General features: G+C 40.8%; 1 protein-coding gene across 2 annotated transcripts in view; it reads right to left on the reverse strand.

Moving 5' to 3' along the window:
• Positions 1-302: 302 nt before the first annotated feature.
• tmlhe (trimethyllysine hydroxylase, epsilon) overlaps positions 303-15,822 on the reverse strand; it is a 34,888-nt gene continuing 19,368 nt past the window's right edge. For both annotated transcript variants that reach the window (XM_072594979.1, XM_072594980.1), the window contains 4 exons: positions 12,726-12,845; positions 11,957-12,193; positions 9,512-9,650; positions 303-4,165 (listed from right to left, as the gene is read on the reverse strand). In XM_072594979.1, coding sequence (XP_072451080.1) covers positions 4,034-4,165; positions 9,512-9,650; positions 11,957-12,193; positions 12,726-12,845 — 628 coding nt within the window. In that variant the 3' untranslated portion in view covers positions 303-4,033. The remainder of the gene's footprint in view (positions 4,166-9,511; positions 9,651-11,956; positions 12,194-12,725; positions 12,846-15,822) is intronic.

Here is a 15,822-nt window from a genome sequence, read left to right on the forward strand (position 1 = left end):
CTCTCTCTCCGCGCCCCCCCCCCTTTCCAAGACCTCTTTCCTGGCTGGACTAGGACAATAGACAGCGAGGGGTCAGTTCAGCCACTACTTGAATGAGAGGAAAACCAAACGGATATAAAATACTCACGTCTGGCTGGCTGAATTCCTCAACACTTAATACTGAAAGACTCAAGGCTGTTACACCACTGTCCCATGATCCGTCCATGCCGAACCAAAAGTCACGGCACCATATGAAGATGTAGATCCCAGATGGGACCTCTCAGTTGAGAGATCGGTCAAAAGAATCAACGGAATACAGTCTGTATAAAGCAGGGTTATCAGTTTAATAAGGCAGCCTGGCACAGATTTGTCCAGCAACACAGAGTTTAAAGCTTCTGTGTTCCGTGGTGAAATTGCGTAATTACATTTGAAAATTAAATATCATTTATAGGGTTTTTAAGAGACAGCATGGCCTTAATTAGAAGAAAAGACCAATTAACGGTAATAAGATATCATGATTGACAGCAGGCTAATTCAATGATTTTCCTGGGAAATGGTTCTTGTTTTACATAGATCATCATCTCAAGACAGCAGTTCAAGGTTAGTTTGTGGTCAATTAGTGACTTGTGATTCATTTTATGAAAACTCCATTGTCTACTTTATCTTCTAATTCAGTAACTCAACAAAGCAGTAAATCAGGTTCGCAATGTCAAATCACAACTTGAAGCCATTTTGTTGTGTTATTTTAAATTGAAAAGCTATTTTGTTGTTAATAAAAACCTACATATATTTGCTGCTTCTGACAACAGCCTAAATTCAAATTTTAAGAACTCAAGGGCTTTCTGAAAATTAAGATACTACATTCTCAGTATACACAGTTACAATTTTTAAAAAGTTATAATAGTTTTTGAGAAATCTTTTCAATTTTGTAATTCTATGGCCACGCTACCCAACTTTATGTTAGAAAATTACTAATAATGGATCCTAGCATCTTTGCTATTATGGTATAAAACTAATTGGCCTATTCAATTCTACTCCAGTTTTTGAATAGAAGGATTGTATTTATGACCTAGATTTAATATTTTTGCAATTTCCTTAGTTCACATTAAAACCTTTGTCTCAAAAGACAAAAGAAGTTTCTGCATTGCCAGAAATGCATGGGTTGGGCTTTAGGAGGGTATTAGTTTATAACATTCTAATATCCAGAACTGACCAGCAATAAAGCATGGAACATGAATATTACTCAAAAGTCATTTGCCACCAGGTTATAGTCCAACAGGCTATTTGAAATCACAAGTTTTCAGAGTACTGCTCCTTCATTAAAAATAAAATCTGGAATTTGGAATCTACTGACCACCATGAAATCGTTGTCGATAATCAGAAAAATCCATCTGGCTCACTGACGTCTTTCAGGGAAGGAAATTTGCTACCCTCACCTAGTTTGGCTGACATGCAACTTCAGACCCACAGCAATGTGGTTGAATCTCAATTGCCTTCTGATAGGACATAGCAACTCATTCAGTTGTACCCATTGCTACAAGGTCTCAAAGAAATGAAACCGTTCGAATTACCAGGCAACAACCTAGGCACCAGAAAAGTCAAAGGCAGAGACAGCCCTGTCAATCCTGCAGAGTCCTACTCACTAACATCTGGAGGCTAGTGCCAAAGTTGGGAGAGCTGTCTTACAGACTAGTCAAGCAACAGCCTCACGTAGTCATACTCAGATTCATACCATACAACGTTCCAGATACTGCCATCACCATCCCTGGATATATCCTGTCTCACCGCAGGACAGATCCAAAAGAGTTGGCGGCGCAGTGGTATACAGTCATGAGGGAGTTGCTTTGAGAGTCCTCAACATTGACTTCTGACCCCATGAAGTCTTGTGGTTCCCTCCATCATAAGGTCAGAAATGGGGATGTTCACTGATGATTGCACAATGTTCAGCACCATTTGCAACTCCTCAGACACTGAAGCAATCCATGTCCAAATGCAACAAGATCTGGGATAATTTCCAGGCTTGGACTAACAAATGGCAAGTAAAATTTGCGCCACACAATTGCCAGACCATGACCATCACAAACAAGAGACAATCTAACCACCACCCCTTGACATTCAATGGTGTTACCATCACTGAATTCCCATACTATCAACATCTTGGGAGTTATCATTGATCAGTAACTCTATTGGACTCACCATATAATGCAGTGGCTTCAAGAGCAGGTCAGAAGCTAGGAATACTGCAGCAAGTGACTCACCTCCTGACTCACAAGGCCTGCCCACCATCTACAAGGCACAAGTCAGGACTGTGATGGAATACTCCCCACTTGCCTGGATGAATCCAGCCCGAACAACACTCCAGAAGGTTGACACTATCCAGGACAAAGCAGCCCAAGCATCCACTCGCTCCATCACCAACCTCAGGAGCAGCAGTGTGTACTATCTACAAGATGCACTGCAGAAATTCACCAAAAATCCTCAGACAGCACCTTTCAAACCACATCCATCTAGATGGACGAGGGCAGCAAATAAATAGGAACACCACCACTTTCAAGTTCCCTTCCAAACCACTCACATCCTGACTTGGAAATGTATCACCATTCCTTCACTGTCACTGGGTCAAAATCCTGGAATTCCTTCCCTAATGGTATTGAGAGTCAAACCACAATTGGTTCACTGCAGTGGTTCAAGAAGGCAGCTCACCACCACCTCCCCAAGGGCAAATAGGGATGAGCAATAAATGCAGCCAACCACACCCACATCCCACAAAATGAATAAACAGAATAAATAAAAAAGATGAAGACAGCACCTGACGAAGGATTAGCACTCCGAAAGCCTGTGATTTCAAATAAACCTGTCGGACCATAACCTGGTGTCATGTGACTTCTGACTTTGTCCACCCCAGTTCAACACCAGCATCGCTACATCGTGAATATTATTGTGCTTCAACTAGGCTTTGCATAAAATCTTATCCATAACAGTGTAGTTGTTAACAGTCATATAAAATGATCAAGGAAAGAAAAGCCCAGTTATATGGAACACAACTGAAATAGATGTCTTTCCTTTTGTGTGTGCAATGTAGACAATTGCAAAGTGCAAGTTGAGACACCACATGGCCAGCAGCAGCCAATTTTAACTTAAAACATTATAAACTATGAGTGCTGTTAAACTTAGCAAGGTTTGAGAAGATTTGTAGCTCAGGTTGAGGTTTTGGATGTAGGTTTGCTCGCTGAGTTCAAAGGTTCATTTCCAGACATTTCGTACCTTACTAGGTAACATCTTCCATGGACCTCATGTGAAGCAATGCTGAAAATTCCTGCTTTCTATTTATATGTTTGGGTTTCTTGGGTTGGAGATGTCATTTCCTGTGGTGATGTTATTTCCTGTTCCTTTTCTCAGGTGGTGGTAGATGGTATCTAACTTGAGGTGTTAGAGTTAGACCCCATCTACCACCCCCTGAGAAAAGGAACACGAAGTGACTTCACCACAGGAAATATCACCACCAACCCAAAGAAACCCAAATATATACATAGAAAGCAGGAATTTTCAGTATTGCTGTGCATGAGGTTCACTGAAGATGTTACCTAGTAAGGTAATGAAACGTCTGGAAATGAACCTTTCAGCTCAGCGAGCAAACCTATATATCCAAAATGCTGTTAAACTAAACAATATTTAATGTAGGCAACATATTGCTGGTCTTGTTGTTCAAGCTCACCACACTTGTCCTTCCCGAATGATTCCATATCACAATTTTTTGGCAATTGTATACAGTAAATTTTACTTTACATGATTGGAATAAATTTCATAAATTCATGAGGAGGAGGGTTGGTCAAAAAGGGCACTAGTTGAAATATAACAATAATAAAAGCTTTAAAACTAACTTCATGGTTCAGCAGGGCAAACAAAATAGAATTTGTGAAACCGTCTCACTCAATAAACATTTAGTTTATCTTGATCTTTAAGATGCTTCACCAGCAAGTTCAAAAAGTGGATCTAAAATTTAGATAAGTGCCAGAACTCTGAAGTATGCAGCAAAGTTCAGCAGGTTTGTTTTTCAAATCTTGATCCCAAGGAATCTTGCAGTGTTCAGCACGTCATCTCTCATCAGGTAACAGCCACATAGCCGACGGTATCCAGTAAACGCATCACGGCCATGAAGGACTCTCCAGTTATCAACAAATAAAACCTATAGTAGATACAAACATTCACTTAAAATGTTACAATTTCAGTACACATGGACCAATTTTGCCTTCCCAGTGAGAAACACCTATTACAAAACAATCTTAAATAGCATTGTTTGTCACATCACAAAAATGTGTTTTAAAGGTAGATACAGAGAAGCATTCAAAACCCCAAAACGACTTTGATATATAGCTCATTGGTACCCTACATATAAAAGTTGACTGCATTTTGTCCCTCTTTGCCTCATGCAAGTTACAATGAAAATGGACAAAGTAACACCTGAGACTCATCTGCTATTAGGAATAGGAGAAAGCAAGGACTGCAGATGCTGGAGATCAGAGTCGAGAGTGTGGTGCTGGGAAAGGTTAGGCAGCATCTGAGGAGTAGGAGAATCTAAAAGCCCTTCATCAGGAATGGGGATACCAGATATCACATCCAGTAGGCAGTGACTAAAATAATAGTGGCTGTTCAAATGCAAAACAGCACAGTGGATTGAGAAGATTTGTAGCTCAGGTTGAGGTTCTAGACATAGGTTTGCTCGCTGAGCTGGAAGGCTAGTTTTCAAACATTTCACATTACTAGGTAACATCGTCAGTGAACCTCTGGATGAAGCTCTGGTGGTATGGCCGGTTTCCTTGGGTTTGTGATGTCACTTCTAGTAGTGACATCATTTCCTGTGGTGACATCATTTCCAGTTCTTTTTCTCAGGTGGTGGTAAATGGGATCCAAGTCAATGTGTTTGTTGGTAGAATTGTGGTTGGAATGCCATTCTTCTAGAAAATCTCATGCATGTCTCACTTTTGGCTTGTCCTAGGACGGATGTGTTTTCCCAGTTGAAGTGGTGTCCTTCCTCATCTGTATGTAAGCATACTAGTGAGACTGGGTCATGTCTTTTTGTGGCTAGTTGGTGTTCATGTATCCTGGTGGCTAGTTTTCTGCCTATTTGTCACAGTTCTTGCAAGGTATTTTGTAAATGACATTAGATTAGATTAGATTACTTACAGTGTGGAAACAGGCCCTTCGGCCCAACAAGTCCACACCGCCCCGCCAAAGCGTAACCCACCCATACCCCTACATCTACATCTACCCCTTACCTAACACTACGGGCAATTTAGCATGGCCAATTCACCTGACCTGCACATCTTTGGACTGTGGGAGGAAACCGGAGTACCCAGAGGAAACCCATGCAGACACGGGGAGAACGTGCAAACTCCACACAGTCAGTCGCCTGAAGCGGGAAATGAACCCGGGTCTCTGGCGCTGTGAGGCAGCAGTGCTAACCACTGGCCACCGTGCCACCCACATTAGTTTTGCTTATTGTACAATGACCTGAGATAGCTTTGGTAATTTAGAGTTAAGGAGAATCCAAAGAGATTTTACAAAGACGTTAAGGACAGAAGGGTAACTAGGGAGAGAACATGGCCTCTCAAAAATCAGCAAGGCGGCCTTTGTGTGGAGCTGCAGGAGATGGGGAGATATTAAACGAGTATTTTGCATCAGTGTTTACTGTGGAAAAGGACATTGAAGATATAGACTGTAGGGAAATAGATGGTGACATCTTGAAAAAATGTCCATATTACAGAGGAGGAAGTGCTGGATGCCTTGAAGCATATAAATGTGGACAAATCCTCAGAACCTGATCAAGTGTATCCTAGAACTCTGGGAAGCTAGGTAAGTGATTGCTGGGTCTCTTACTGAGATATTTGTAACATCGATAGTCACAGGTGAGGTGCGGGAAGGCCAGAGGTTGGATACGTGGTGCCACTATTTAAGAAGGATGCCAAGGAACTATAGTCCGGTGAGCCTAACAGCAGTGGTGGGCAAGTTGGTGGATTGAATCATGTATTTGGAAAGGGAAGGACTGATTAGGGATAGTCAACATGGCTTTGTGCATGGGAAATTATGTCTCACAAACTTGATTGAGTTTTTTGAAGAAGTAACAAAGAGGATTGATGAGGACAGAGATCTTTATGAACTTCAGTAAGGCGTTCGACAAGGTTCCCCATGGGAGACTGGTGAGCAAGGTTAGATCTTATGGTATACAGGGAGAACTCGCCATTTGGATACAGAACTGGCTCAAAGGTAGAAGACAGAGGGTGGTGGTGGAGGGTTGTTTTTCAGATGGTGGCCTGTGACTAGTGGAGTGCAACAAGGATTGGTGCTAGGTCCACTACTTTGCGTCATTTATATAAATGATTTGAATGTGAACATATGAGGTATAGTTAGTAAGTTTGCAGATGACACCAAAATTGGAGATGCAGTGGACAGTGAAGGAGGTTATCTCAGAGTACAACAGGATCTTGATCAGTTGAGCCAATGGGCTAAGGAGTGGCAGATGGAGTTTAATTTAGATAAATGAGAGGTGCTGCATTTTGGGAAAGCAAATCTTAGCAGGACTTACACACTTAATGGTAAGGTCCTAGGGAATGTTGCTGAACAAAGAGACCTTGGAGTGCAGGTTCATAGCTCCTTGAAAGTACAGTCGGAGGTAGATAGGATAGAGTGAAGATGTTTGATATGCTTTCCTTTACTGGTCAGAGTACTGAGTACATGAGATGGGAGGTCATGTTGCAGCTGTTCAGGACATTGGCTACTTTTGGAATATTGGAAGGATGTAGTGAAACCTGAAAGGATTCAGAAAAGATTTACAGGGATGTTGCCAGGTTTGGAGGATGTGAGCTATAGGAAGAGGTTGAATAGGGCTGTTTTCCCTGGAGCGTCAGAGGCTGAAGGGTGACCTTATAGAAGGATATAAATCATAAGTGGCATGGATAGGGTGAATAGACAAAGTATTTTCCCTGACATGGGAGAGTCCAGAACGAGAGGCATATGTTTAAGGTGAGAGGAGAAAGATATAAAAGAGACCTAAGGGGCAACATTTTAACGCAGACGGTGGTGTGTGTGGGGAATGGGCTGCCATTGCAACATCTAAAAGGCATCTGGATGGGTGTATAAATCGGAAGGGTTTGGAGGGATATGGGCTGGATGCTGGCAGGTGGTACTAGATTGGGTTGAGATATCTGGTCAGCATGGATGAGTTGGACAGAGAGGTACATCTGTACATCCCTATGACTCTATGACTGGGACAACACATCCATCCCAGAATGAGCCAGAGACACAGATGAGAATTCCTAGAACCATGACATTCCGATCAGAACTCTATCGACAAACATATGGACTTGGCTCCCATTTACCACCCCCTCAGAAAAAGAACAGGAAATGGCATCACTAACCCAAGGAAACCTAAATACATAAATAGAAAGCGGGCCATACCACCAATGCTTCATCTAGGCTGACTGACAATGTTACCTAGTATGGTGACGAAATGTCTGAAAATGAGCCTTCCAGCTCAGTGAGCAAACCTACATCCACGTAAAGCAGCTCTACATAATTTCGTAAATAATTGCAAAAGGGGTTCTCAACATTAACCACTAAAATTGGAGTAAATTGACTTTATTTTCTCGTAAAAATGCTTGTAATGTAATTTGTGAAAGTACAGCCCTTAACGTAGACAAAAGGGAAATGGGGAAGAAACATTAGTGAAAAACTAAAGAGCAGCAGGAATAATAGTTTTCTTGCTACAAAACCTATAACACCACTGCTGAGCCAGAACATTTACAGAGAAGTGAACTTCAAACTTAAAACTTCACAACTGAACAAGTTGGAATCAGTGATCATCATAGATTAGGCATAAAATATAATACACAATATACTATATCTTGTGTCCATGAAGCTCTTTATTTGGCACACCTCTTCTAGAAATGAATGAGTTGGTGTTGAAATGAGGTATGTCCAGGAGAATTTTCATTATCAGAAATAATCTCAGATACACAAGTTTCACATCTTTACACATGTATAATCCTGATCTAAATTATGCAGAATTAGTCAAAGTTTAGAGTCAATAGGGTAGTGATGCTATTCTCAATAAGTGGATTGAACATTGTTATAAAGCTAGCCCCTTTTTTCTAAAACCTGTTCCTTGGCTCTGTCCTTGACTCTTTCAAAGGGGCAATAAACCAGGCCAGGCTCCGATAAGTTTGGTTTGGTACAGAGATGAAAAGGATTTTGAGAGGCCTTTTGTTAATAATGTAAACAGACGAGACTTCAGGCCAAAGTGGTCATGTTTTAGAAGTGACCTGTATAATGAAAGGGGAGTGGTCAGCTCTAGCTGGGCTGAGCAGTTTTAGTTCAGTCTTGAACTGGTTGGAAGTCCAACAGGGAGCTGTGTGTCAACTCACTCTCTCTCTCTCTTTCTGCCCTTCAACCTGTAAGCATATGTTCCTTTTATACTGGTCTTTAAAGGGAGTTTGCTTATTGGTACTGTAGTGTATATTCAGAACAGCATAATTAAGTTTAGGTGGATAGGTTGAGTTCTGTAAGGGTGCTTTATTCTGTTCTTTATGTTTCATTGTGTCATTTTGTAAATACATTTTTGTCTGTTTTAAAATCTAGTAGTCAACCTTGCTAACTTACTCCGGGTAATTTTCACTGCACACTTACCGAAAGAAATTGCAAAGTTATGGTCCGGGGCTGCCTGCTTAAGAATGTTTTCAGTGATCTAGCCTAGTCCATAACAACATGCTCATACAAGTGATAAGTAAATAATTGTTCTGATATATAAGTACATGGGGCAAGGGGGCTGGGTGTGTGGAATAATTTATAATTTAAATGATTACATCTACTACTGAAAGCGGTCACGTTTTGTAATCACTTAAACCATGATGAATCTAGTTGCCTGCCAATTCAACCAGCTACTGTGTTCTCATGCCAACACTTTGGTCTCAGGTTTGTTGACCTGTCCTGAAGAAATATTAACCCTGTCTTCTCCCTACAGATGCTGTGAGTTTCTTCAGCAATTTTTGATTGTTTGTTACGGATCCAAGATCCAGGCACTTGCTCACAAATACTTGGCAAGTTGGGCCATTACTATAATTCCAGATGTAAATAGATCTTGCATTGAAATTAACTTCTTGTCTTGGAAAGCACTGTTTCTTAAAATTAATAAATAAGTATACATTTGTCTTGTAAAAGGAAGCAATTCTACCGATGCAAGCAAGTGAACACACTAGTTTAATTGACATACACACATGTAAGCCATTTAAATCCTAGATGTGAAACTGCAACATTTAAGGGCACTTGTGGCATGTGGTTGTGTCCCTGTCTCTGAACCAAGAGGTTTGGGTTAAGTACCAGCTGCTCAGATGCTCTAGAGCATGTTGTTTATAAAATCTCTCTAAACAGTCAGCAGTGTTAAAAAGGCTTTTTATCCCCCATAGATAATGGTTAAAAGTAGAGCAGGGATTGATAATCATCTTTAGCACCCAAACTGCATGATGATTCACTTCCTTACCTTTCCAGGTTTGAGTTTCACCCAGATTTCATTCTCTGGTTTTCTAAGTTCTGTCGTAAGGGCTCGGTGTGCAACATACCATTGATGAACGACATCATGAGGTACTGTGCTTATAACAGTTCGGTCATAATTGTTATACCTGTGGACAAAGCAGTTGTCAGAAAGATGTTGCTAATGGGAGACTTGAAACAAAGGAGCTCTTGCGAGAAGAGAAATGTGATTTGATAGCATTTCACATTACAAATAGAGGTGGTTAAGGAATCTAACAGGGAACAAAAGTAATCGAAGAGTTGCAATAAAAGGAGATCCATGATTAAATGCAAGAGATCTGGAGCTGTTCAAGGGTACCTTACTGGAAGTTAATAATTTACAGTCTGCAGTAAAAGCTAAAGTCATTTGGGAGCAAGCTAAACAACTTTCTGCTTGTGAAGAATAACCTATGCAATGTAACACGTACGCCTGTCCAAGTTTGTTTCACCCTATGATCTGTATGTCCTTGTTTACCATGATCTGCCTGCACTGCTTGCAAACAAAAAACTTTTCACTATACTTAGGCACATGTTACAATAAATCAAAAATTAACCAACCAGTAACTGAGAGATAAAGGTATTTTGCTCACAGCACTTGTGCTTCTTTTACTCACTGCATTAAATTTGAGCTAGTTCTTGATTCATTCAAGTGAAGTCCACATTTGATATGTGGGAGGCTTTCGAAGATAGGTTAAAGATAGTGCAGGATAGGCATGTCTGTTGAAAGCAAAGGATAGGAAAGGCAAGATTTGTGAACCGTGAATGACAGGAGAAATTGTATGACTAGCTAAGAGGAAAAGGGAAGTGTACATAAGGTCCAGGCAGCTAAGAACATAATGGGCCCTGGAGGAATATTGGAACAGTGGGACCAGTCTTAAACGAGGAATCAAGTGGGTTAAAAGGGATCATGAAATACCTTTAGTAGCAGAATTAGCAGAATCCCAAAGCCTTTTATTCTTATATAAGAAGCAAGTGGGTAAATAGACAAAGGATTGGTCCATAAAGGATAATGAAGGAAGGCTGTGTATCGAACCTGAGAGAACAGGTAAGATTCTGAATGATTACTTTGCATCAGTGTTCACTGAGGAGAGAGCCATGATGAATCATAGAGTCATAGAGATGTACACCATGGAAGCAGACCTTTCGGTCCAACTCATCCATGCAGACCAGATATCCCAAACCAATCTAGTCCCACCTGCCATCACCCGGCCCATATCCCTTCAAACCCTTCCTGTTCATATACCCATCCAGATGCCTCTTAAATGTTGCAATTATACTAGCCTCCACCACTTCCTCTGGCAGCCCCTTCCATACACAGACCACCCTCTGAGTGAAAAGGTAGCCCCTTAGGTCTCTTCCTATATCTTTTCGCTCTCACCCTAAACCTATGCCCTCTAGTTCTGGACTCCCCCAACCCTGGGAAAAACTCCAACTGCTTGGGCACCCCTATATCGGTCTATCATTCTCCATGTCTAGTCTACTAAAACGTAATACCGCACACTTGTCTGCATTGAACTTTACCTTCCACCTCTCCATTCATTTCACCAACCTGCCTATGTTGTTTTGAAATTCTACATTACCTTCCTTACAGTTTAGTGCTTTCAAGTTTTGTTTCATCTGCAAATTTATAAACTGCACCCAGCGTACTAAGGTCAGATCATTAACATCCATCAGAAAAAGCAAGGATCCCAACACTGATTAGATTAGATTACTTACAGTGTGGAAACAGGCCCTTCGGCCCAACAAGTCCACACCGCCCCGCCGAAGCGCAACCCACCCATATCCCTACATCTACCCCTTACCTAACACTACGGGCAATTTAGCATGGCCAATTCACCTAACCTGCACATCTGTGGACTGTGGGAGGAAACCGGAGCAACCGGAGGAAACCCACGCAGACACGGGGAGAATGTGCAAACTCCACACAGTCAGTTGCCCGAGGCAGGAATTGAACCCGGGTCTCTGGCGCTGTGAGGCAGCAGTGCTAACCACTGTGCCACCGTGCCGCCCATAAATGCCTCGGAAATTCCACTACAAATCTTCCACCCAACCCAACTAAGATTAAACAAAGCCTGTCATCCCCAACAAGAAATATCCATTACACATTACTGTTTCTTGTCCTTTAGCCAATTTAGGTCCCTGATGCTACTGGCTCTTTTTATTTCATAGAATAAAAGAAGGCAATTCATCTTAAAGATATTCTAAAAACTCTGAGACAACCATTTCTTAGCATCCTTTACAGTAATCATTGAAGACCTTTTGTATTTATTCGATGCAGCATCAGTGCAAATTTTATTTAGAGAGAGGGGTAAAAGATGCTCAGGAAAATTAAAAACTCTCTCTTCCTGGACTGTTACTGCCATCTATCGAAGGGACTCTGGATAGTGATGCAAGATATTATGTTGGCTCTTCTCACCTCATTAGGTATAACTCATTGTTCCATGGATAAACATTCAGAATTGGTCCAATTCCAATCATGTGATTGTGGCATCCTCCTACATTCTCGATGTATTCATGTTTTATTGGTACTTTAGTAAGTACTTCAAAGTTATGTGGATTTTCTTGTCGTACATTTTCGGCAGCATGAAATCCATCCAGCAACAGAGTTCTTCCACCAGTTCCGTCGTGCCTCAAACAATGGAACAATTGAACTCTATTGAAAAGGATACACAAATAGGCAGAAGTCAGCTGCATAGAAGACATGAACTACAAGTTAATTTAGAACCCCATTGGGTCCCATTAACAAAAAAAAAGACCAAACAACAAAAGTTTGGTTTCTTGCTCATTATGCAAACATAGATTTCCCATCCCACAATATTCTAATTTCCAAATTGAATGTGGTATTTCCATGGTGGGCTTCAAATTCACAGGCACCAACTGATTTTCAGCACCTTATGCAAAGGCCATTATTCAATAAATTTATTGAATGTACATTTCAGAATTAGTGCTTTAAATTTCATATCAACAGAATGACTCAAAGCCCTCTTAAAAAAAAGTTTTATGTGACAGAATATTTCTGAAGATGTACTTCAGATTTTTTTTCTGCCCTTTTTAAAAGGAATGGTAGACGTGTAGGTAAATTGGTAAACCTTAACATTGGGGTGAACAGAAACACAACAAGAAATGAAATGAGAAGCAGAAAAAAAAAATGCCTTGAAGTCTACACTGATAAGAAATACACGTACCCACAAGGTTCTTGAAAATAAGTAGTATCTATATGGCGATCAAGAGCCACTTTTGTGTAAGCAGTGTCACCACGGGAGAAATCTGAAGTAAAATCCCACATTCGGCCAAAAATAGACTCCCTTCAGAAACAAAAAGAAAAGGAAGACAATTAATAACCATGTCAAAATACTTTAGGGTTTTAAAACATATCTATCTGAAGTTATCACAAGTCGCTTGCTTTTTGAAAGTAAGAATTCTAACAGCATAACCAAAGCAACTTCTTTACAAACCAAATTTCCAGCTAGAAAATTTGACTGTCTATCTTTCCCTGTAGAAAAACAGAGCAGCTGGTAGCATAATTCAAGGGTAACTGCTGAAGTGACTAAATGTTTAACAATCACCAAGATTAAGTTGCTGTTTCAAATCAATACCTTAATTTAATTCAGATAATTCTGGAGTTATGATCTTGAAGTCCAACTTTAATTTCAAAATGAATTGTCACAGGTTGATTTTAGCATCAGTTTTAATATTCAGACATACCATAACTTAATGCAGGAAGAACTGCTGACACAAAGAGCTGATAACCATCAACAATTTAAGCAAACTGGCTCGCAGTACTCAACCACTCCCAACCTTGCCATGTAACTTACAGAAACCAGTGAAATAACTATGTTCCCGAATGCAGGGAATAACCCAACCAGAATATACAAGAGTACAGCATCATCACATACACATTGTTTCTGAACCTTTTGTTTAGCTACTTGAGTATGCAACAGACTGGGAGAAAGTGAGGACTGGAGATCAGAGTCAAAAGTGTGGTGCTGGAAAAGCACAGCCAGTCAGGCAGTATCCGAGGAGCATGATGCTGCCTGACCAGCTGTGTTTTTCCAGCTCCACACTTATGACTATGCAACAGACTGGTTCCAGTAAGATGGCAGTGGAGTCGGGCTTCTGAGCCCAGACTTGTCCATTCTTCTTTTTGTTTTTTATTCTTTTTATTCCTCCCTCGTTTATTTTTTAAATTTTACTTATCTCTTATTGAAGAGCTAGACAGTTCATGGCAATAGCATCAGCAGTGACAAGTAGGCCCAGTGCAGACTTGTGGTGGTGGCAGAGTGGGTTTGGGTGCATCGACGAGGCAATCCTAGTGCCGACTCATGGCTGCTGCTGTGGAAGCGGGTTTGGGTTCCTGATGGTGTCTGCGTCTAGCACAGACGTATGGAGGCAACAGTCAAGATACATTTGGACCCAGTACAGGACCCTGTGGCATTGGGTGTTGGGGCCAAAGCAGATTTATCGTGGTGACGGAGTCGCATTTGGGCTGGTATGGCTACCTAGTGTCAGTGGCATCTGCATTGGTGATGTCCATTGAGGACTCAGTGATGAGGGTCTTGATAGACGTGAGATGGTGCCAAAGAATAGCCACTTTCATTCTCGTGCTGGCGGCACAGTGAAGGGGACTTGTGCATGGTCACCAGGCCCATAGTGGAGCACTTAAAATGATGTGCCGGAAAGTTGAACACTTTATTTCTTTATTCTTCTGGCTTTTATGTTCTAATGTTTTGGTTTATTTTTCTGTGTTTTAAGATGTCACCAGAATGGCAACACTATGCAGCATTTTTTTACTGTATTTTTGGAAGAAAATACATATGACAATAAATCAAATCAAGTCACTGCACATTTTTTGGGGGGTGTTCATGATTAAAGTTAGAACTTCTAATACACATAATCTAAATGCATTATCATATTAAAATTGTCCACAGCTTGTATTATGTGGAAATGTAAATAATTTACACAAAGTATTTATACTGTACTTACTTGTATATTCATAGGCATTCCAATTAGCATGAAGTTTAAATCAATTTGGTATATTCACATTTCATTTTAATATGGGATTCTCTAAAGGTCCAGATGTATCAACTGAACAACAATGTTCTCTGAGGAAACACTACTGCATAGCAATGCAGAAAATACATTGTGCATAATACATTGTGGGCGGCACGGTGGCACAGTGGTTAGCACTGCTGCCTCACAGTGCCAGAGACCCGGGTTCAATTCCCGCCTCAGGCGACTGACTGTGTGGAGTTTGCACGTTCTCCCCGTGTCTGCATGGGTTTCCTCCGGGTGCTCCGGTTTCCTCCCACAGTCCAAAGATGTGCAGGTCAGGTGAATTGGCCATGCTAAATTGCCCGTAGTGTTAGGTAAGGGGTAGATGTAGATGTAGGGGTATGGGTGGGTTACGCTTCGGCGGGGCGGTGTGGACTTGTTGGGCCGAAGGGCCTGTTTCCACACTGTAAGTAATCTAATCTAAATCTAATAATCCAATAAGATCAATCTGGTTTGAATTTTAAAGGTTGAGATTTTAAAAGACTATTCATCTCTAACCACTCCAGAGTTAAAACATCAAGACAATATTTAGCCTTCTCGCAATTAAGTTGTAGATGGTAACCTTTCAGTTACTTTTCTCAGATTTCTACATTCTGACTGCATGTTTTGGTCTACATTCCAAACTGTCATTAATCATACTTTTGTAAATTGAGAGGCATAGTCTTCCCAAACAAAACATTAACAGTGTAATGTGGCTACAGAGAAAGCAAATAGAGAATTCTAGTTGCATACTTTAGATCATTAATTATAAAATAAAGACAACTGTGAATTAAAACAATTAATTAAACAATTAAAAAGATAGACTCAGGAAAAAGACAAATTAAAAATGTTGTCTAACACCTGAATAACTACTGAACTAACTCACCTATTGAATTAACTCACCAATTGAGTAATTGCCTCCTCATTACGCCTCATTCAGATTCGGGGCCACGATATCCTTACTTTCCACCTGACCTAATACCCATCCCATATCCCGTGGACCCATATTTCTTATCCATCCTAAACAGTCCATCAGCCACTAACACCCTATCTCTGCCCATCTAGTACCCTAACCTCACGTACTTAGCCTTTCACAGGAGATTTCAAAGTGGCTGCTTGTGTTGATAGACATAATCACAGAAAATAGCACTAACTGCCAAGAGCCTCTCACTTACTAATGTGTAATGAAGGACCTGTCAGTTTTAAAGTACAACCTCACACTTCTGCAAGAGCCCTGATCAAAATATCCAG

Source organism: Chiloscyllium punctatum, chromosome 25 (assembly GCF_047496795.1).
Source record: "Chiloscyllium punctatum isolate Juve2018m chromosome 25, sChiPun1.3, whole genome shotgun sequence".
Taxonomy (NCBI): domain Eukaryota; kingdom Metazoa; phylum Chordata; class Chondrichthyes; order Orectolobiformes; family Hemiscylliidae; genus Chiloscyllium; species Chiloscyllium punctatum.